Here is a 23,481-nt window from a genome sequence, read left to right on the forward strand (position 1 = left end):
CACTGTATATGTTTCAGTAAGATTTGATTTTTTGCATTTATAGCATTAGGTTATCAACTGTACTGCAGGGATGGAACAAGTTGCAGAAAATTGAGGTTGTGGTGGCAGCTGCAGAGAGGTATTTGGGTGAGCTGAGACTTGACGTCAGAAGAGTTACAGAGTGTGTTAAGTGGTGGTGTACCATCCTTTCAGGCTGTTGGCCTGAGGTAGGACTAAATAGATTTAAATAGTGGAGTAGGGTGGTGGGTTTTTAGTTACTGTAGGGTTAGATGGTAGGGTATTTGTTTATTTATTGTTTGTTTATTATTATGTATTTTTCTCAAGCGAAGTATAAGGGAGTTATAGGCCTACTCCAGTCTAGTAGGTGGCAGTAATGCAATATTTATTGGATGCCAACCGCCGTTAAACCTAATCGAAGAAGAAGAAGATTTAACAAAGGGCTCCATGACGGGTTTTAATAGAACCAAGCAGCCAAGAAAACTCCAGTCTGGGTTTTGCGTTTCGCGCCAAATTGAAAGGCCGAGCTCTCGTCTCTTCCTTTTCTTTGTGTACGACTTGTGCACGTTCCTGGACGGGCGTGCAAAAGGAGTTCGAAGTGAGTTGCGTTATTTGCGGTCATAGCAACTTGATACGGCAACCCAAACAGCTGTACACATCGTACCGTACACATCGTACCGCAACCATGTCCGTCCGCGTAGAGTGTGGATTTTCAAACGACGAGGTGCTGAATATTCGTTACCCTCTCCACCGGGCGTGCAGGGATGGAGACGTTGGTGCTTTGTGTTCGCTTCTTCAGTGCACAACAAACCTAGCGGACCTCATCACGGAAGACTCCTTCTATGGCTGGACTCCCATTCATTGGGCAGCACATGTTGGAAAGGTAGCAAACTAGCTAACAGTCTTAAACCAATAGGGAGAGATGATTCATCCTTTCACATTGTTAGCAGTCGTAAATCTAGCTAGAAATGCTGTGAATAATGCTAAAAAAAAACGGACATGTTCACTCCTTAGCAAGATAGCTAGATACATTTTTCCGATTTGTGATGCTAATCCGATACATACTTAAATAAATTATCTTTCTATCAATGTATCGATCTAAAACGTTACAATGTAGCTAACTATCTATCTTTATCTGAACAGCGACTTACGTCATCTCTGTCACAACACGCATAAGAATATTTTCTAATTGTCAGATGTTTTTTTCTCCACAATGTGAAATCACATGTTATCACCTAATGTCGCGTACATGCTTGCGTTCACACCTGAAAGCAAATATTGTGTGAATGTACAGCTATGTAATATCGACATTGATTGGCCTAATAGTGCATGTAATACCGGCTGGCTGCTGTTGAAGCCTTGTTGTCAGTATTTCAGTTGGGCCAAAGAGCTAACGTCAGTCTTCTCGAGAAAGTAGCTAGCCTTCCCTTACTGTCAGTTTATTTCAGGAAATGTCCAATATTCTATAAAGTACTGCATCGTTTTCTATTGGCTGTGCATGGGCCAATAACAAACAACCCGCTAACAATATCAACAGTTGAAACAAAACTTGCACGTACCTGCCATGTATACATGTATAGTCTGTGCTGTGCTCATGGAGTAAACCAAACTCTAAAGAAAAGTATTGCATGACTGTGGAATTGATTTATTCAAATTTTGTTTTAAAAGTATATCCCATAAAAAAATATAAACTTACATTTTTTACATATCTTTCAAACTCTTGATTTCTTTAATTGAAATGGACTGACAGGCTCCCAACTGGGATCACTGGTACTCACAACTTTAAGAATTTAAGAACACAATATTAAATTTTAAAAAACTAAATTATAAATTGAGATATAGCATATATAGTAATAATAGCTACTTCTGAAGCACATGCTGTGCCCTATAAACTAATATTTAACTGTGTAATTGTATTTTGTGTAATATGAGGTTTCTACATGTAAAATCAAAATGTTCCTATTGCGATACATTACATAGAACATTTACACTGTCTCTTTAAGAACGTCAACGACAACATGCAAGAGATCTGTCATTCATATATATTGCTATGATCATAGATCTCCTGAAGAAGCTTTTATTTTATTTCTGTGCCCCCAAAAGTTTGGATATACTGGTAATGTTACCAGGTTGTTAGCTAGCTAGCTAATGAGGTAATAAACATGACTGAACAAGGTTTAAAACAAATGGTTAAACTGCCCGCGAATAGTTTTAGAATGACCTGTGACATGGTTTATGAATGACATGGTTAATGAATGAGGGGGTTCGTTTTCTGGCATGGGTTACCCCGGTGGGAGCAGTTTGAGCCGGGTGAAATGTGATTGCATTCTTTTTAGAGCCTTGCTGCCTCCCGGGCGTGAGCCAGGTGCCCCGCTCTGGCCGATGGCGAAGTCTGCTCAAAACAAAAGAGACATAATTACAGTGGCGTAAAATACTTTAAAGTGTTTCTTTGGGTATCTGTACTTTACTTTACTATTTATATTTTTGACTACTTTTACTTCACTACATTCCTAAAGAAAATAATGTATTTTTTACTCCATACATTTTCCCTGACACCCAAAAGTACTCATTACATTTGGAATGCTTAGCAGGACATGAAAATGCTCAAATTTGTGCACTTATCAATAGATCATCCCTGGTCTAACCTACTGCCTCTGATCTGGCGGACACACTAAACACACATGCTTAGTTTGTAAATTATGTTGGAGTGTGCCCCTGGCTATCTGTAAATTTACAAAAAAGAAAATGGTGCCGTCTGGTTTGCTTAATATAAGGAATTTGAAATTATTTATACTTCTGATACTTAAGTATATTTTAGCAATTACATTTACTTTTGATACTTAAGTTTATTATAAAAACAAATACTTTTAAACTTACTCAAGTAGTATTTTACTGGGTGACTTTTACTTGAGTTATTTTCTATTTAAGTTATCTTTACTTTTACTCAAGTATGACAATTGGGTACTTTTTCCACCACTGCATAATTAAGTGATGAGTAGGATTCTGTGTTTTCATATGCAAAAGTGATTGATTTAGAGAAAAACGCTTTATCTGCCTTCCCAATGAAAACTAGTTTGAAGTTTCAAATTTCTAAAACCTATTTTTGCTTTGTCATTATGTGGTATTGTGTAGATAATAAATGTAATAATGTAATCAATTTTAGAATAAGGCTGTAATGTAACAAAAAGTGGAAAAAGTCAAGGGGTCTGAATACTTTCCGAATGCACTGTATGTATATTTCGTCGCATATGCGGCCAAATTGGTCACACTTTAGAGCCCTGTGTATGTCAATGGCAAGGTTCCCCTGAGTGAGGTGGTCTGGAGAAAGTTCCATAGACGTTGGAGAAGGAACAGGGCAGAAGAGGAAATGAATGAGGCAGTTATTAGTTACTATGTTGTATGTTTCTGGAAGATGCACCATGCTGCCTTGTTGACAACATGACCGAGCAGTGCAGATTACGGTTTGATTTGAGAAGGGCGCTCCTCCCTCCCTGCTTTTGCTCAATGACGTGACGGGCCATTGCTCGGTTCAACCTGGGCCAGCGTAATAGAGCTCCCTCAATGTAAAATGCATGACCCCAATCCTTGATAGGAAGGGGAAAAAAACTTTGCGCTGGTAGTATGGGTCAGATCTTTTTAAAGGGATGGTTTGGGATTTTGGCAATGAGGCCAAATTGGTCACACTTTAGAGCCCTGTGTATGTCAATGGCAAGGTTCCCCTGAGTGAGGTGGTCTGGAGAAAGCATTGTTAGCATTGGCTAGTGCAATGACTGGAAGTCCATGGGTATCTGCTAGCATGCGAAACTACCTCTAACTTCCTTCATACTGGACACAGAGACATAAAAATGGTATCCACAAGTTCATCGGAGCAAAAACCAAGCCATGAGGTCGAAGGAATTGTCCATAGCGCTCCGAGACAGGATTGTGTCGAGGCACAGATCTGGGGAAGTGTACCAAAACATTTATGCAGCATTGAAGGTCCCTAAGCACACAGTGGCCTACATCATTCTTAAATGGAAAAAGTTTGGAAACACCAAGACTCTTCCTAGAGCTGGCCGCCCGGCCAAACTGAGCAATCGGGGGAGAAGGGCCTTGGAGTTTGCCAAAAGGCACATAAAGACTCTCAGACCATGAGAAACAAGATTCTCTGGTCTGCTGAAACCAGGTTTGAACTCTTTTTGCCCTGAATGCCAAGCGTCACGTCTGGAGGAAACCTGGCACCATCCCTACGGTGAAGCATGGATGTGGCAGCATCATGCTGTGGGGATGTTTTCAGCGGCAGGAACTGGGAGACTAGTCAGGATCGAGGGAAAGATGAACGGAGCAAAGTACAGAGCGATCCTTGATGAAAATCTGCTCAGGACCTCAGACTGGGGCAAAGGTTCACCTTCCAACAGTACAACGACCCTAAGCACACAGCCAAGACAACGCAGGAGTGGCTTCGGGACAAGTCTCTGAATGTCCTTGAGTGGCCCAGCCAGAGCCCGGACTTGAACCCGATCGAACATCTCTGGAGAGACCTGAAAATAACTGTGCAGCGATCTCCCATCCAACCTGACAGAGCTTGAGAGGATCTGCAGAGAGGAATGGGAGAAACTCCCCAAATACAGGTGTGCAGCTTGTCATACCCAAGAAGACTCAAGGCTGTAATCGCTGCCGAAGGTGCTTCAACAAAGTACTGAGTAAAGGGTCTGAATACTTATGTAAATGTGATATTTCCATATTTTTTCCCCCTTCAATTTAGCAAAAATGTCTAAAATCCTCTTTTGCTTTGTCATTATGGGGTGTGTGTGTGTGTGTGTGTGTGTGTGTGTGTGTGTGTGTGTGTGTGTAAATTGAAATGAACAATTGAAATCAATTTTAGAATTAGGCTGAAACATAACAATGTGGAAAAAGTCAAGGGGTCTGAATACTTTCCGAATGCACTGTAAGCATATTTTGTCGCATATGCGACCAAATTGGTCACACTTTAGAGCCCTGTGTATGTCACTGGCAAGGTTCCCCTGTTGGTCTGGAGAAAGTTCCACAGATGTTGGAGATGGAACAGGGCAGAAGAGGAAAGGAATGAGGCAGTTATTAGTTACTATTGTGCCCAAAGGCGAAACAATGAAACAGCTGCGTTCTCTGCCATCTGTGTCCATAACATGGCCATCCGGACTTTCATATCTTCATCTCATCTTTATCATATCTGCACTTCTCAATCTTTAGTTAAGTCAGTCAAGCATACACATTTTGAACAGCTGCTTGGATCTTGTTTTTAAACTATATGTACCGCCAAATGTGCTTAGGCTGGGTGTGCCCACTCTGCCCACACAGAGGCTGGCCTGAACATGAGCACAGTTAGTGGGAGTGACTGCAGTTGAAACCTCTATACTGTGACATATATGGGCTTAGGGACAAGGAGTTCATTACAGGAAAAAAAGTAGGAGACCATCAAGATTAGGGTCGGGACAATGCCGGTATCGCGATACTCGTTAGTATGGTGGCAAGGAAACAAAACACGAAGTGGATTGAACTGCTTTAGGAAAACAGCCCTAATGTTGGAAACAAACATCATTATGTTGTCATCCAGAGTCTCATTTTCCAAGCTATAGCACACAATATTTTACATACAGCAGGTTTTTAAAGGACGGAAGAGTTTGGTCTGCTTCGTGTTTTCATTTTTGGCATGAAAACAATATTGCGATACTGGTATCGTCCTGGCCCCAATAAAGATGCCACTGGTTGGTTAGTGTGGCCTTGGTTTATCCCAAACAAATACACTTCCTTTGCTGTGGTTTGGTGTCTGTAATGACATAGAGCTCTGAATACAACAGTCTGTGTAGTGATACTGACTCTCACTGTGATTTGCGTAATGACTGTGTCTTGTCAATCATTAACGCTGCTCTCAACAGCAAGGCTTTGTGATTGGTCATTTTGAATCTACAGTATGTTGACTCACTCTCACTTTCTTTACAGTTGGAGTGTGTCATGCGCCTGGTGCAGGTGGGCTGTGAGGTGAACGCCATGACGACGAGGTTTGCCCAGACGCCCGCCCACATCGCGGCTTTTGAGGCCACCCAGAGTGTGTGCTGTGGCTGTTGCAGGCCGGGGGCTGACATCAACAGACAGGTGGGTCTCAGTCTTACATAGAAATGCATTATGTCATTCTATTACTATGGGGTCTCAGACATTACCTTCTCACAGGTTACATGACAATGGCACTCATGACTGGATAGACAAAAAGTAAAGACAGACTACAAGAGCTACATGATTTGATGTCTCTTTCCCTGTTTGCAAAAGTGGGTCTCACCTTCTATATGTCAATCTTTTCCATGCGGCCCACGTAGGCCAGAATTATCCTACTAGGGAGGGATCAGGCTGACTGGGAGACAGAGCTATAGTTCATGCTGTGTGTGGGTTTGTCTGAGACTACGTCTCTTTAACTCACACCAGACTGACTAGAGAGTATGTGTGGCCTCTGAGTCAGATCATAGAGCCAACAGGCAGGCAGCCGTGTCATGACCACATCTCAAATAGGGTCTGCCCCGGCCTGCCGGTGTTTGTTTGTCTATGACTACTGTTCTAAATGCACCTAGAGGAAGCAGCTAGGGAAGTTCTGCTCAGGAAATCAGATTAGGAGGTCAAGATTGCGTAACACTCTACTGCTCCATCCTCCATCCTTTCCCCTGGCTCTCGCGCTGTGACATTTAGAGGTTTTATGGGTCAAGTTCAGCTGGCTGATCCATTGTAATGGGGCGAGTAGGAGAGGATTGTGACGCCGCAGAGCTATGGGGGAGCATCGCTACACTGCCCTAAAACAAACATACATACATATGAGGGATTCCTGTCCTCGTTATGAAATTATCAACTTTACCCTGTGTATCTAAAAATGACCATATACCCTGATTTTGTTTAAAGCAAAACGAACAAAACTATTGCTGATGGTGAACCTATAAAACAATAAATAAATAAACTATTGTAAGCCCCATTCAGCAGGTATAGCCAGCTGAGAGTTGTCTCCGGTAGCTTACTTTTTATTACGCTAAAACACTGTCAACTGTCAACACAGTTACATGCTTAGTTCAACACTGGAGGAGAAAACGCATCAGTTGTCACAAAATATTAGGTATTTTCAGAAGGTAGAAAAAGTGATATGAGCAACAGTCATCGATTTCGTAACGCTTGAATTGATTTTCGGACCGACACAAGCTTAATTCGGATAAGTTTGGGGTCCGAGGACCGACACAGTCGTATCTTAAAATTAGTATCTTAAACATTTGAATCTGGGACCGATGCATATCAGTGAATGTTACCTCCCTAATACATACACACAGAGCCCCTCCTCCCTTCACCACCCTTGAAACTGTTCACTGGCAGTGAAATTGTGCAGCCTGACCTACATTCCGGCTGCATGGAGCAGAATGGGATGGTAGCCCGAGGGCGGATTTGCTAGCTAGAGTGCAATGTGTCAGTTCTCCTTGGCTTGAGGGGGTGCCGGAGAACTGGGTGAGGAGTTAGCGGGGTGAGGAGTTCAGCGGCTGTCTCCAGTGCCCACTGTCTCTGTTGCCAGCAGACACCTTTTCACAGCCTCTCTCTGTGATTAGTCCCTCTGGAGGACTGTTGCTGCTGTCTGCAGCTGTGCTGAACTGCCTGGGCATGCTGCACCGATAATGTCACCTTTCAGCAGACACTGGGGGCCTTACTTATGAGTGGCCAATATCAACATAAGCGACAGGTAGCCTAGCGGTTAAGAGCGTTGGGCCAGTAACTGAAAGGTTGCTGGTTTGAATCACTGAGCCGACTAGGTGAAAAAATCTGTTGGTGCCTTTGAGCAAGGTACTTAACCCTAATTGCTCCTGTAAGTCGCTCTGGATAAGAGTGTCTGCTAAATGACTAAAATGTAATAACAATGCCTTGGTAAAATGTATATATTGCAAGCCATAATGTTTTTCCATTCTCCCCATTTGTACTGGTTGAGAGCATGGTTAATCCATCTACACAGTGTTCTCTATCATTTTGTATAGTGATGTGTTTTTGCCTTGTGTCTTGTTCCAGGACTATGTAGGTGAGACCCCCTCCACAAGGCAGCCCGGGCTGGTAGTATGGAGTGTGTCAACGCCCTCTTGATACAGAGTGCTAAACCAGAGTAAGTCCCCCACTGCACTGTGCCCATTTACACCTAACTGTACCACACAATACTTTGTTACCATGGCAACAACATTATTGTTGAAAAGTGGAACTCCACCAGGTGGCTTCCGCTCTGCATTCTGCCCCCCCTTGAAGTCAAGGCAATTTAACTGCGTGAATTTGGCACCCCGTATTGCTCAATAATTGTCTTTGTGCCACTTCTGCTGGGTTGTGTTGTAGAAAATGTTTACAAATGTCTTTACAAGCATGCTTGCTCAAACAAATTATTTTATGAACCAAATTAGTACAAACATGACACAAACTAATGATCAATTTGATCATTTCTGAGTGACACAAAGGACCTAGTTTTCTTTTGAATTAAATCACTAATTGACACACATAATTGTCACAGCACAGGGAGCCAGATGGCTCTGTAATGAAAGGCCTGAACTGGCTGACGATTCGGACGGGGTGCTTCGTCACCAAATGGAGCTTTGTAAGGATTTGGCTGTTAGGCTGGGCCATAAGCGCATTTGCATTTCGGGGTGGGGGGACATCCAAATCCTCTGTGTCCATAAGGTGACTCATGATAAAGCCCCTTTCCCGGAGGGGTTGATGAGGAAGTCATTTGTTTCTCTGTGTGATTTATTAAAAAACAGCTTGGTTGGCTATGGCAGTGCCAATTAGTCAGTTCCCAACCTATCATTACCATGTGCCATCCACTTGAACCTCTCCAAATTATGGCCTTGAATTAAAAACTGCCACCACAACCACTCTCTCGTACTTGTTTTAGGTGACTTTTGTCCCAGTTGTCTACTGGTGTTTGTGCGATACACATGGCTTTTTGGAGAATGTTTGTTGGTGGCGTCCTCTTCAGTAAATCTGCTGCTGTGTTGGTTATTTCAATGTTTCTGTTTACGTTTCATTGTCTTTTATTATAGCCCAATAATGTTAATTAATGTAATGTTACGCTAACTGAAATAGTTTAAAATATGTCTGTGATGATTAGGCTATACTATTAGAGTGTACTTCTCTTAGCAGGGCATAGGGCAAATGCACATTTCCTCCTGGCTTATACAGTGTGGATTTCTCCTCCTTGCTAGTGCCATATAATTATCTCACCATGTGAGGGATGTGACAACCAAACTATAGCCTATATATAGTGTTACGGAACTACAGCGCTATAACTTAACTTAACCTATGTTACGGAACTACAGCGCTATAACTTAACTTAACCTAACGCCCGATCACACCGATGGCGTCATTGCATTTTGGCACACCAGAAGTACATTAATTTACAATGGAGCGCTGTGTTTGCCTTGCAACATTGCGTTGCAGAGGCAGTTGCAGTGCGTTCTGTGTGGCGATACGTTGGATTTATCGAATGTATCCGTCAAACTGTATCGCGAGACGGCTTGACAGAAATCGTAGCAGAAGATGAATGTTGAACGTTTGTTGCACACATATCCAGATGATGCTGCGTGAACATTTTGCGCAATGATGCTATCGGTGTGATCAAAGCGTAAGTGTTTACTTTGGCGTCTTTTGAATTTATTCAGTTGTCATGTAGGTGAATTTTTTATCTGCTTTAAACTGCTTAACTGCATCTTATCGGATGCTTTTCTCATTAGTGTAAACGTATGAACCTGTAGATGGCACAAACAGTTAGGCCCTGTACTAACTTAGTATGTTTGCTGGTAGTAAGTCGTGTATGCCCGTCTCAACACTACATTCCTCAAGTGTTGAGTATTCTGTCAGCTTGATAACAAGCATCGTCCCTGGACACTTCTCCAATTGATTTGACAGCATTTACTGTCCAAGGTTTCACAGTCAAGCCCATTAGTCACAATGAAGATTTCACTTCGTTGTCATGTTTTTGTCACAATTTCACAAATCTCCACTAGGATTATTGAATCATGTTAAGATTTAAAATGAGGAAATGTGCATTTGGTCCATGTTTCCTTCCAAAACTATCAATGAAAATGAATTGTAAGAAATGTGGTCTTAGTTGTCTGCATCTGTGTATATTTATAGCATTATGTATTGCCCATGCTTTTTCATGCCTTTAACAGCTACTAAGATCTAGTATTTTAGTCCTTATGTTAGTGAAAATTTGAGGTAAAATGTATAGTGAATGTAGTAAAGTGAGGGAAGCTCATGTTTTGTAGACTATATTTTAATTCGCAGTCACTCAAGAAGATGACACTCACAATATCCTCTCAACATTAGTGTTTGAGCTATTTTGAACTATCTTGAAAAGGAAAGATGCACGGTAATTCCTTGAAATTGCTCGTATGTGCCAATTTAAGTTAACCTTAAATCCAATATTTATTCCACATCCACCAATTTAGAATATGGCTATAAGATAAGAACAATAAGAACTCAACATTTCTATGGCTTTCAAAAGCCTGGCAAACCTACCTTCATTTCTGTAGCAGGGATCGGTGTGAATTGTAATGGTCAATGCCTCTGTACTGACTTCCCAAGCCAATTGAGCCAAAAATACTGGATTAGCTGCTCCATGAAAAACTGAGACTATTCAACTGTTTATACCTCAAGGATTGATATTGTCTCCAACTTTGGCACAATAAGAGCTGAGGTTTTAAATAATGTCTCTCAAAAGTGTATCCTTCCTCACCACACTCAATCAGGACTGTAGTGTGTTACAAAAGATGGAAACTTTTGATTTCTCTTGAATCCCTTATTATCATGACTCCAAAAATAACACGTACCACCTGAAGCCACCATTGAACAATTATTAAATGTTATGTCCTTGTTACACCATATTCATTCTCGTTCAAAGCTTGGAGATTAGCTGGAGGCAGATTTTTACTTGTTCATAATTCATTCCACATTGGGTCCATGGAGAGACCTTTTCGGATTGATCTTATTGGACATCTCTCAAAGTCATGGGTTTAACTTGGAGCTTTTTTTGTGTGAGGATGACTCCGTCCTAGACCACATGATTACTCAGCTTTTCTCTTGAAAGAAATCTTAACTCCAAATAGAACATTCTGAGCAGAACAAACCTTAACATTCCTTACCCAAATTACGCCATCAAAAAATTATAACACCCTCCTCATACCTGAAAACAGCTTGAACAACTTATCCATCTTGAATATGTCGTTATCAATAAAACATCTCAATAAGGTGCAGAGCATTAGATTTGCCTGCTGGGGCACAAGGAGACCCAAGCTCTGCTAAAACCATTGACAACTGCATGACGTTTTCAAGGGATTGTTAACATTATTGAACTATTTGGTTGTAATATCATCATCTCTTGAAGAGCATAGTCAGAACTACACATTTCAGATTATTCCATGCAAAACAATTGCTCACATTTAGCTCCATCAGAGTTATACAGCAAGTAACTGCATGCTTTTCAGATCAGTAAACATCAATTGATCATGTAATTTCAGATACATGAGGGTAGCCTCACGAGATCTCTCAATATTGGCCACCATTAATTGGATATGTTAGCTAACATTATCCCCTTTTCAACATAGTTTTTAAGAGTGTTAATAATGATTGCTGCTGACAGACATCATAGGTTTAATTTATTGATGGACCACATCAAATTGGCTAGCTAACTAATAACAGATCAGGTCAATATGGCTAGTTAACAAGCTAACATCAGGGGATAAACTAGATGGCTATATCCAAATGTTGTTTGATTTGCTTGGAATCTATAGTGGTGATGACAGTAGTCCGACTGACAACTTTACCAGGACGAGGATTTGCCAATGTCAAGCTCTTTCCAAAGCCTAATCTCTGATAAAGCAAGCTAAATGACACGTTGCTTAGATAGCTAGCTACATGCCGTATGCCAAATGGATAGGCTACCCTCGCGTATCTGAAAATACATCATCAATTGTTTACTGATCATGAAAAGCATGCAGTTACTTGCTGTATACAGAGGCTTGTGAAAGTATTCACCCCCCTTGGCATTTTTCCTATTTTGTTGCCTTACAACCTGGAATTAAAATGGATTTTTGGGGGGTTTGTGTCATTTGATTTACACAACATGCCTACCACTTTGATGATGCAAAATATTTGTTATTGTGAAACAAACAAGAAATAAGACACACAGAACTTGAGCGTGCATAACTATTCACCCCCCTAAGGTCAATACTTTGTAGAGCCACCTTTTGCAGCAATTACAGCTGCAAGTCTCTTGGAGTATGTCTCTATAAGCTTGGCACATCTAGCCACTGGGATTTTTTTCCCATTCTTCAAGGCAAAACTGCTCCTTTGAGTTGGATGGGTTCCGCTGGTGTACAGCAATCTTTAAGTCATACCACAGATTCTCAATTGGATTGAGGTCTGGGCTTTGACTAGGCCATTCCAAGACCATTTAAATGTTGCTGGAAGGTGAACCTCCGTCCCAGTCTCAAATCTCTGTCAAGAATTTCCCTGTATTTAGCACCATCCATCATTCCTTCAATTCTGACCAGTTTCCCAGTCCCTGCCGATGGAAAAACATCCCCACAGCATGATGCTGCCACCACCATGCTTCACTGTGTGGATGGTGTTCTCGGGGTGATGAGAGGTGTTGGGTTTGCGCCAGACACAGCGTTTTCCTTGATGGCCAAAAAGCTCAATTTTAGTCTCATCTGACCAGAGTACCTTCTTCCATATGTTTGGGGAGTCCCCCACATGCCTTTTGGCGAACACCAAAAAACACGTGTTTGCTTATTCTTTTCGTTAAGCAATGGCTTTTTTCTGGCCACTCTTCCGTAAAGCCCAGCTCTGTGTAGTGTATGGCTTAAAGTGGTCCTATGGACAGATACTCCAATCTCCGCTGTGGCGCTTTGCTTCATAGCAAGGGGCGAATACATATGCACGCATCACTTTTCCGTTATTTATTTTGTAGAATTCTTTGAACCAAGTTATTTTTTTTTCATTTCACTTCACCAATTGACTATTTTGTGTATGTCCATTACATGAAATCCAAATAAAAATCCATTGCAATTACAGGTTGTAATGCAACAAAATAGGAAAAACGCCAAGGGGGATGAATACTTTTGCAAGGCACTAACTCTGATGGAGCTAAATGTTAGCAATTGTTAGGCCCATTGTTCCAAATTCTTGCATATACTTTTCCGAAATCAAGTTGTCTATGTGCCAATGCCTTGATCACCGGGCTGTAGGTAGCCTAGCGGTTATAGCGTTGGGCCAGTAACCGAAAGGTTGCCATTTCGATTCCCGAGCCAACAAGGTGAAACAAGTCGACGTGCCCTTGAGCAAGACACTTAGTCCAATTGCTCCAGGGTTGCATTTGATAATGGCTGACCCTGGCCGTGACCTCATTCTCCAAAGGTGTCTCGTGGAGTTGGGATATGCAAAAAAACACATTTCCATTCCATGCCTATAATACACACTTGTACATGTGTGAAACAGGACAAATATAAGCACCAATCAAATGTTTATTTTATTAACTACCCCCTACGTTCCTATTCTGCTTCCATTTTCCACTTTGGCGTCTTTCTTTCCATTATTTATACTGCCAGATTCACCCGGACATGGAGCAGTTCTTTTTTTTGTCATTTCTTATCAACTTATTAACAATCCTCCAAGTGCCATAATTACCAGATTTTGACTAGACTTTTTAACTTCCATGTCTTTGCAAGAATTACTCATTAATTTAAAGATACATTTTCAAGAGAAACCAAATGCATAGTTTCGAAATGTATACATATACATTTAAGTGACTGCTATATTAATATATTTTTCTACATCATGAGCTTTCAGGTTCCTGAATTTAGTGGGACAGTCAGTGAAGGGATGAAAATAGAGATAGATATGTTAGGACAGCAGTTCATGAGTGAGTTTTTAGGTTGCTTACTTATTACAGCATAACAATGATTCATTAATGTCTCCATGTTTATGTAGGATTGTTTAACTGTTTTGAATGTTTAAATATGTTTGAAATCATTTGCTAAATGGCCATCTGTAAGAATTGATTGCAAAAAAATTGTACTGTCACAAAAACAAATCCCCTACACGTTTCGATGTTTTGCAGCTATTGAATTTGAACTTGAATTTCTCAAGTAATCCCAGAAAGGGGGAGCATTCCAAATAGGCACTGCAGAATCTGCCACAAGTGCTACAGCGAACATCTTACAGTTGTGGCATTGAGTGTTCTCACTATCGCTTGGTTTCTACACACTGGCAAACTGTCGAGGTATTTCTTGGAGTGATTGGTTTTAATGCTAGGAGAGTAGTCATCATAGTCATGTCTAGACCTGCATGTTTAGTTTATACCTACTTGTTAATCTAATCTTATTCAGATACTTGCTAACTAACCATAGGATTATTGGTCAAGCTCAGGATGTACAAATCAGAAATAGTGCAGAATGCAGTCCAATTGAGTCATTAGTATGCATTTTGACATATCTTAGTGGAAGTAGCAAGCCAGGGTTAAATTGTGACAGGTGTGTTCTGACAGTAGAAGCAAAGCATTTCAGGATTTTTCAAAAATGAATTGTTTCCTCAAACACGATCTTTAATTATTTATTGCTATCTGGGAATGTTCTTGAAACTCTATTGAACTGATTTTGTCATCACATTTCCAACTTTTGTTACAGGTCTTACTCTCAATGCCAGACAAGAGAAGTAGGCCTAATTTAATACATGGTATAAATCCCATAGACCCAATCAATGTCATTAGAAAAAGATCAATCCTTGTTTACAAGAAGCCTGATAAGCATCTTGTTCATTATTTTATAATCAGACTAAATGACAACAGTAGCCACTGGCATACATACAATCTGAAACAATGTGCACCAGGCCCAAGTCCATCATAGGATATTGCATACACAGACATCTCTATTAATAGCAAAGACTGTTGCTATATTGGTCTGTTTTCATGGACCCCCTGGTATCCAGATGTTAGCGGTGCAAGGGCAAAAACAGTAGGCCTATTCTTTCCACGCTGAAAGAAAGCCCAAGTTATTTTGGACAGAGCCTAAATGGTGCTTTCCTAACTGTGATTTATTAGGATCTACAGATTTGGTTACAACCAACCTCCAACTGATCACAAATAGGTGAACTGATTGGAAAATAGATGAGCAAACCATTCAAAAGTGTTGGGTTAGGGGTCAGTCCTTGCAGGTTGCCTGGCATTGAGAGAGACTGTCCTTCGGAGACTCCCAATACTATTGTCTGTTATGAGACAGTTAAACAAAAAAATCTGATCATGTTTGGAAACATTTTAATTTTAAGTAGTGGATAGCTAGTGGATACTGGGGAAATAGCTGAATGCAAATAATCTGTTCATTTAATTTGTAATGTGTTAGGATTGTGCGCTTGAAATTCTGTAACTTACAACGAATTGCATTTTGCTGTTTATTTTACTACATTATTTGAGCTTGTTATAAAAGTGATGAGGAATAAGGTAGAGCTAGGCCTATATGTCGCATTTGTCTGAATTCATAAATGATCAATCTCCATAAGTAGTAGTAATGACCAAATGTCACATAAGACCTGTAGGGCCTATTGCAACAAACATTGGCCAGCGTACTAACACAAGGTTATCTCCCCGCACAGCTGATCTCAATTACAACTATCATTGGCCACCGATTTACCGCTCCCTAAAGCAGATGCCAAGGTTATCTTTTAGTCCTGATTGCTGCCAACATTTCAAGACTTTCACCCTCTGGTTTTATCATCGGAAACAAATTAATCCTAAAAGCGATTTATCAATTTCACAATCATGCCGTACAACTGAAATAAAGTATTTCCTAAATTACCACGGAAAAATCTACTATGGTAATTTACCCTACATTTTGGTATACTCGCTTAAATTATTATACTTTTAAATTATCAAAACCGGGGGAAATATCCCTGCACTGTCCATATTTGAAATGTGTAACTAAATCAAGTCAGTCATGATAAGTTACATATCTATAATTTATCAAATGAAAATAGTCTAATACAGTTATTTCAAATGGCACACATTATTTTGCAATTTAAGATGAAACGTTTGAATGAAGTATACTACTACTACTACCACTACTACTACTACTACTACTACTACTACTCCTATATTATTTTAAGTATACTACTACTCCTATATTCTTATAATAAGTATTTTACATTCATCAGGCTTACAGTTTCCGATGTCCTGATAGGTTATTATTTCATTGGGGGCAGGAATAGAGAACCTAGACAACATAAGTTACAGCTGTCTGGTATCAACGTAAGATCAGCTAAATCCCAAGTTTATTCGTTGCAATCAAGCTTATTTTAGTATGCATGTGCTTGTAATCGTCTGGTAGTATAGTTTATTTTTAACCAGCGCTAACACGGGGCTCAATGTGAAGTTCCTTGTCTTTGTTACAATCCACCCAAAATGATGTTCGACATTGATATAGGCTGCTATAATGAGTAATCCTGTAGAATTGACTGTTGATGTAGTTTTGGTAGACACCAGTGTCTTAACATTCCCTACTCTCAATATAATTACAGAAGCTTATCGCCAGCAGCAGAATTTCCCTGCCAGAAACAATGTTCTGCCCACAGCCCACTGAGTGCCAACCCCAGTGATGCCAAAGAAGTTTGACATTTACCACCTGTGGAAAATACAGTGCATTCTGAAAGTATTCAGACTCCTTGACTTTTCCCACATTTTGTTACGTTACAGCCTTATTCTAAAATTGATTACATTTGTTTTTTTTCCCTCATCAATCTACACACAATAACCATAATGACAAAGCAAAAACAGGTTTTTAGACATTTTTGCAAATGAAAAAAAGAAAATATCATTTACATAAGTATTCAGACCCCTTTACTCAGTACTTTGTTGAAGCACCTTTGGCAGCGATTACAGCCTCAAGTTTTTTTTTTTTTTTTTTATAAGATGGAGAACAAGCTATGCAGAGTTTTGGTGCAAGTACAGCCAACTAGCGCACAAATAATATTGCAATATTGTCAAATTGATACCATACGATATATCGTCAAAAATAATAATACCCCGATATGTCACTATATCGATTTTTACTTTCTTCCCATCATGAAAACCAAGGTTATTTTAGTTAGTTTCTTCTCAGAACATATTTTCTTAAATTACAAGATAAAAAACAAAAAGTTATATCTTCTACATTTCCAACCAGTCATATTAAAAATATACAAATATATTTCATTATATTTCTGAACATCTTGATGTATTGTGGCACAGACAACCCATACTAATGACATGCACTTTATTACATGGTTTCTTCAATGAATAGTATTGGGAGGCCTTGCCTCATACAAGTGAGTGACTAATTAAAGGGTTTTGTTCATTCATGAATTCGGACCAGGATTAGCTCACACTGCAGTGGGAGATGGTCAAGTCCAAAGTGAGCATGCTACAATCCATGTTGATGCTGTGTCCATTCCAAACAGTCACTTGGCCAACATGCCTTCCTTTGACTCAGGCTGTGTTTACAGGCAGCCCAACTATGGGCAAAGATTAGTATTGGGCTGCTTGTGTAAACACAGCCTACTTCACATTATCCATTTAGGGGGAAGGAATACAGTTCCTTAACTTCAATTAAACTCTATTTTGGTCTTCTCTGTTCCTGCTTAGACCTTTGGAATATCTAACCACCTTGTTAGCTATGAATATGGACTGAACTTCTAGGCCTATTCAATGCCTGAAATACCATCTGGGATCATGGCTGACGAGATCTACATTCCAGCAGGGCCTTTCACTTGAACATTCTCCTGTCCATATCCAGAAAGCTTGAAGATCTGTGCTTCTCTGTGATGCCTATATTGAAGGGACACCACACCGTGTCTTCACTTTCTCGATGGATCCCACTCTTATTTACTCTGCAAATTATCATATTTTTCCGTCATCAACCACATCATGAAGAGCTGTACTTTGTGGAGCTTGTTGACATGACATCCTCTTGGCAAGACGATTTGAACATAAGTTGTTGGTAGGGCCCAGATAAATGTTGACTTCTATTTTAACTGGTAGTTCAGTCACCCAGCACCAATAGGTTGTTGCAGTAGCCTACATTCTCAAGCCTGTGCTTTAAAATGATAGTTTTCTTACGTGTGTTAACTCGTCTTACCATGGAGTCAATGAATTATTAATTACAACAATCAACTGTTTGAGTATTCTAGTGAGTTTCAAAGCAGAGAAATGCAAAATCTTTGAATCCCTTATGAACAACTAAGATGCTCTGTCTACATTGTGTGACATTCTATGCAGTCTACCTTGCTATCCAGAAAATATGGAAACAGAACACTTTTTCTACCAGTTGGTTTTTTTTGACAATTTTACCTTTTGGGACTGCATTCTCTAAAACCTCACTTTGGATGACTTTGCAGTTGAAGCTCTGGTCCTCTTCTGTCTAGCTAGAACTATTCTTATCTAATGAACTACTATTATACAAATTATATTTCCTGGATTGTCACCTTTAATGCTACCCATAGATGGACGTTAATCATCTCTTACTGCAGTGTTGGTTTCTACCGTCCTTCCTCTATTTTTGTTTTGTTATTTCAGGAAAATAATTGGGTCAGTTTCAGTGTAACGATCTGTAGGATGATAGCAGAAGTAGAGCAGACAGGGTTGGACATAGAGCGGGTTGTGTGACTTGTCTTGTACATGCTTGCCTTAGCTTGCGGACGTTGCTAACTTTGGTCCCCTCTCACCGTGCAGCTTAAGGAACGCTAATGACCTGACGGCGCAGACCTGGCCCACGCCAGGGCTTCTGGGAGTGCGCCCAGCTGCTCTCCAACGCTCAAAACCACCTCAACCAGCTCAATGGTTTCCATGCCAACGGGGCGCTAAACGGCCACTGCTCCCTCGGCCAAAGCCGGGGTCTCCTCAAAGGGCTGGCCAATAGAAAGAGGCTTCTGGACGGCATGGAGCCCAATCACATCAAGAAGGCCAGAACAGACGGTAGGGGCCTATCTAGTCTGTCGCAGGGCCTGCGAAATGTTCAAATGTGTGTATTTATCTTTACTAATGTGCTGATTCGAGTATGAATCAGTTGGTCTATCTTTCTAGCTATTACAACATCGTAATTGCCTGGCATGTCAGTGGGCATTAAAGTCCAAACGGCAAACCCGTCTAGATACCATATGAGAACAATTTTATCTGTAGACATTCTTAAAGTAGGTCCTTAACAATGTCTAATGCAGCTCTCTGTCTGTCCGTCATCCCTCAGGTGTGGACTTGCCCACGTGGATGCAGCATGGCTGCGGGAGGAGCTGGAGACCATGTATATGGAGTCTGCAGCCCCCGGACCCGTCTCAGGTGGGATTGGCCCTCCACAGCCCCCAAAGAGCTGGATATCTCTACTGTGGCCTCCATGCAGATCCTACTGCCGCTGCACTAACTACTGCGCCTATTTGTGGGCCTTTCTTAAAAAGCCAGTTTCTTGTGTATGTATAAGCTAGGTTTTTATGGTCTTGACTTTAATATCTTGTCAAGATCAAGGCATCTGAAAATGTTCAATGGTTCAGAAATGTATTAAGCTTCTAGTAATGTCAATGTTATTTCTCTGTCACTATCTCTGAGAAGCTCATTCTACACCTTCTGCATTTCTGGCACGTTCATGTTCAAGATGTAGGAATGCACTCAAATCCAGACATGCATATTTTATGAATGGAATCCATTTATGCATTTTCCCATTGCATGTGTACCTAAATGCTCAAGATGAGCATTTCTTTCCTTACTGTTCAGTTTGAATGATTTCCCTTGTTTTTGATAAGCCTCGACTATTTGGTAGTTGTGTGAATGAACCTCAAAAATTTGACATTTGTTTTGCACAACCGACTTTGTCATCCACAATTTGGTTATGCCCTAGTCGAAACCTGTGTAGAAAATATGGCTATATCCACATCCCTGTGTGTCATTTATGCTTTGGCAACAACCCAATGGCAGAATCCCTACCTGGACTAAAACTGTAAGGCTTTAATGAATGTATCCTGTAGATTAAGGTTTTCGTGAAAGAGGGTGTTTATGAAAGTCAATTTTGACTGATTGCATGGTATAAGTGCCATTGCGTGACATTCCAGCCTTAGAATGAACAAATTACGTGGTGTAATGTTATTTCTTCCAAGTTCGCCCCCTACATATTCCCTTCCTCCCATACCAAGGTTATTATAGTAAACAAAACTAAATAGTTTTTCCAATTTTAGTTAAAATAAAATAATTAAGAACATTTAGAAAAATACTGAAACTATCTTTGACTGCATAAAGAATTAAAATAAAAACCATCGGCCCCTCCCGAGTGGCGCAAGTCTAAAGGCACTGCATCGCAGTGCTTGAGGCGCCTGCAGGCTGACTTCGGTCGCAGTTGAACGGTGTTTCCTCTGACACATTGGTGCAGCTGGCTTCTGGGTTAAGCGGGTGGGTGTTAAGAAGCGCGTTTGGCGGGTCATGTTTCGAGGACGCATAACCCGACCGTCGCCTCCCGAGGCCGTTGGGGAGTTGCAGCGATGAGACAAGTTTGAAAATGGGTAGGGAAAAAAAACAGTTTTAGTTTTCTGAATCTGGTGGATAAATGCTGACAGTAGATGGCGATGTTTCAAATAGGCCTAGCTTGTGCAACACTATCACAAGCTAACGGGGAAGAAATCTGAGGGTGAGCGTGAACAATGGTGGCAGCAAAGGGTAAAGCCCTGTATGGGATTGTTTTGAGTACATTGCTGGAAAGGACAATGTATTGTAGTGTCAGCAGCGTGTATTGAACAGAGATAAAAGGGAAAACCCAACCAACCTCAAAGTTAATCTGAACAGTGCCCACAAAGAATCATACAAACGATTTCAGGCTAAAGACAAGGTGAGACAGCCAGAAGCTATTAGTAGCACTTTGAATGAACTTTAGCACTTTGAATGAACAGAGCAGAAACATGACAACCTCATTCAAATGAGTAAAAATATAAATAAAAGAAGATCTGGTTAATTTATTCATCCAGTCTGGCAAGTCCACAAGACAGTGCGATGAACCAGCCTTCAGACAATTCAACCAAACACCCCACTGTGCACACACTGGTTGAATCAATGTTGTTTTCATGTCATTTCAATGAAATGACGTTGAACCAGTGTGGAATAGACGCTGAAATGACTTCTGTGCCCAGTGGGACTTAATCGCAAATGTAAAACTCATGCCGCTGCTAGAGTAAATGTGTTGATTGCTTTGCAAATGGATACAGCAATCCATAAAGTTAAGGAGATTCTGAAAGAGGCATGAAAAATAACCCTGTGTGTAGATGGCTGAAGCAAGAAAGGACTGACTGCTTTGTTTATGTGCATATCAGCCTGCTTCTATTACCCTCCAACAAGACACCACATGTTTCTCAGCCTCCATTGGATTTAACATCCACACACCGGAGTGGTAATTGACTGCACATTGAACGCATAGGACATAGCAGAAGAGCCTACTTGTATCTGACAACTGGGGCGAACATAGCTATCAAGCTTTCCAAACAGGCAATAGAATGACCGTGGGACCACCAACAACCACAGCTGGCCGTGACTGAACGGGCGCGCAGAAATGTCTGAATCTGAGTCAGACACCGACGATTATCCTTTTAAATCCAAGTCACATTAAGATCCTTCAAACATAGTCAAACCTATGACCTGACCCATCACCTTATGTATTACCTTTGCCCACAGTGGCAAGATGTGACATCCCCAAAACAAAACACATAAATGGCTCCCTAGCCTCCCACACATGAGCTACTTTCTGTCTGTAAAACTCAAACTGAAACAAAATAGATATGATTTTATAAAGCTCGTAACTAAATAAAAACTAGTCAAATTAAGTCTGAAAACTAACTGAAACAACTGAATTTCAAATAAAAATTGAAAAAATAGAAAATCACACAACTATAATAAGCTTGTCCCATACCCTGTTTGATCTAAAGCAAATTAATAATGAGATACTAGCTGATGCTTTGGTTTAACTCCTTGTAAATTCTGGGTTTTAAGAGACTTCTTACTCTCTGACTGATTCAAAATTCCAAAGGGAAGCGAGACAAATGAACTTGTTTGTACTGTAAAGTTGGCCAGTTGAGATTTGAATTAAGTTTAATCAGTTCAATGAAACATACAGCAATATGGATTGCGTTATATAATGGGCTAATTAAGCATTTGTACTGTGCAGCTGTATTTGACAAACCATAGCCAATAATACATTCTCAATTTTATATGCACAGTATGGTAGTGATTAATCTGACACAGTATCTTTCAACTGTACATTGTAGAAATAATTACCCATGTTTATAGTGCGCCTAGATTTTTTTTTCTGATTCTGACAATTCTATTAATGTTTTGTTACAGTGTGTCCATAAAATTATTAATCGGTGTAGTACATATATAGTTTGGCCAGGGGTAGGTATTTATGGTACATTGTCATGTGTGTTTGAAAGGCACATCGAGAGAGAATGTATACTCAAAGTAATATATTTTAATTAACCTATTTGATTACCTTGATGTGATGAAATATCATAGGCATTTAATTACATTGAAATGGGGTAAAGTAATTGTCTGGGTCATATTCAAAGGTCTATTATTGTTGTGTGATCCCCTCTAGTGGCCATAGGAAAGACTGACATGATCACTGCTTCTGCAGCATATGCACATTTTCAAACTTAATCTATTCTGCGCATATAATCAATATTGCCTAAATCATTCTATAAACTCCAAAATACAACAAATTCAGCTGTTGGAGGAAAATCAATATTGAACGAAAAGTGTGCACTTTTGCAAGCAGAGCAGAGCCACAATGGTAAACGTATCATGAGAATCTGACAAGGACGTGTTTGCAAAACAAAATCAAGATGTTTACCACATTCATGTGTTTGGAGAGTTGCTTCAAATCCTGTTCATGAACCTGCCAAGTGTGTTCCTTCTATGTCATCCAACATTGAATATGACTAGTCATGTCTTGTTTTCAACGGCAGATGACCCCAAAGCCACCATGGGTCAGATGAACGCAACGTGGGCCACAGAACGGTGCCATCTCCACCAATGTAGCATGCCAACACACCTCAATGGGGCCAACGCTGCCGTGCATGTCAACCGGCTTCTCGCGATGGGGGATTGCCGGCCTTGGCTCCTTCCACGAAAACGACTAGGCGTCATCGCCGTAGCGAATCAGGAGGCGGAGGAGACCCGGCGGCGTTCAGCCCACGAGATGTGTGGCTCGCTACACTGACGGGAAGCCCCAGCAGCTGTGTGTCCTACCGGCCTCCTGGGAGTCCATGGTCCAGCGACCCGGGGACACCCTGCACTACGGACACTACCATGGCTTCGGGGACACAGCAGAGGACCTGGCTGAGGAGCACAGCAGCTCGGTGCGCGTGGAGCAGCGTTACGACCAGGGTGCTCAGTACCATGCACTTCTATCCACGGATCCTAAATAG

At 40.8% G+C, this 23,481-nt stretch overlaps 1 protein-coding gene across 1 annotated transcript; it reads left to right on the top strand.

The window, feature by feature from the left end:
* Positions 1-432: 432 nt before the first annotated feature.
* LOC121558899 (ankyrin repeat domain-containing protein 10) lies at positions 433-23,481 on the top strand. The gene is given in 10 exon segments (XM_045214874.1): positions 433-880; positions 5,956-6,046; positions 6,049-6,086; positions 6,088-6,108; positions 8,035-8,053; positions 8,056-8,125; positions 18,764-18,796; positions 18,798-19,006; positions 19,275-19,363; positions 23,209-23,481. Coding segments are annotated over 10 exon segments (1,041 nt in total). The 5' UTR covers positions 433-682.

This window comes from Coregonus clupeaformis, unplaced genomic scaffold, assembly GCF_020615455.1.
Source record: "Coregonus clupeaformis isolate EN_2021a unplaced genomic scaffold, ASM2061545v1 scaf0330, whole genome shotgun sequence".
NCBI classification, from domain to species: domain Eukaryota; kingdom Metazoa; phylum Chordata; class Actinopteri; order Salmoniformes; family Salmonidae; genus Coregonus; species Coregonus clupeaformis.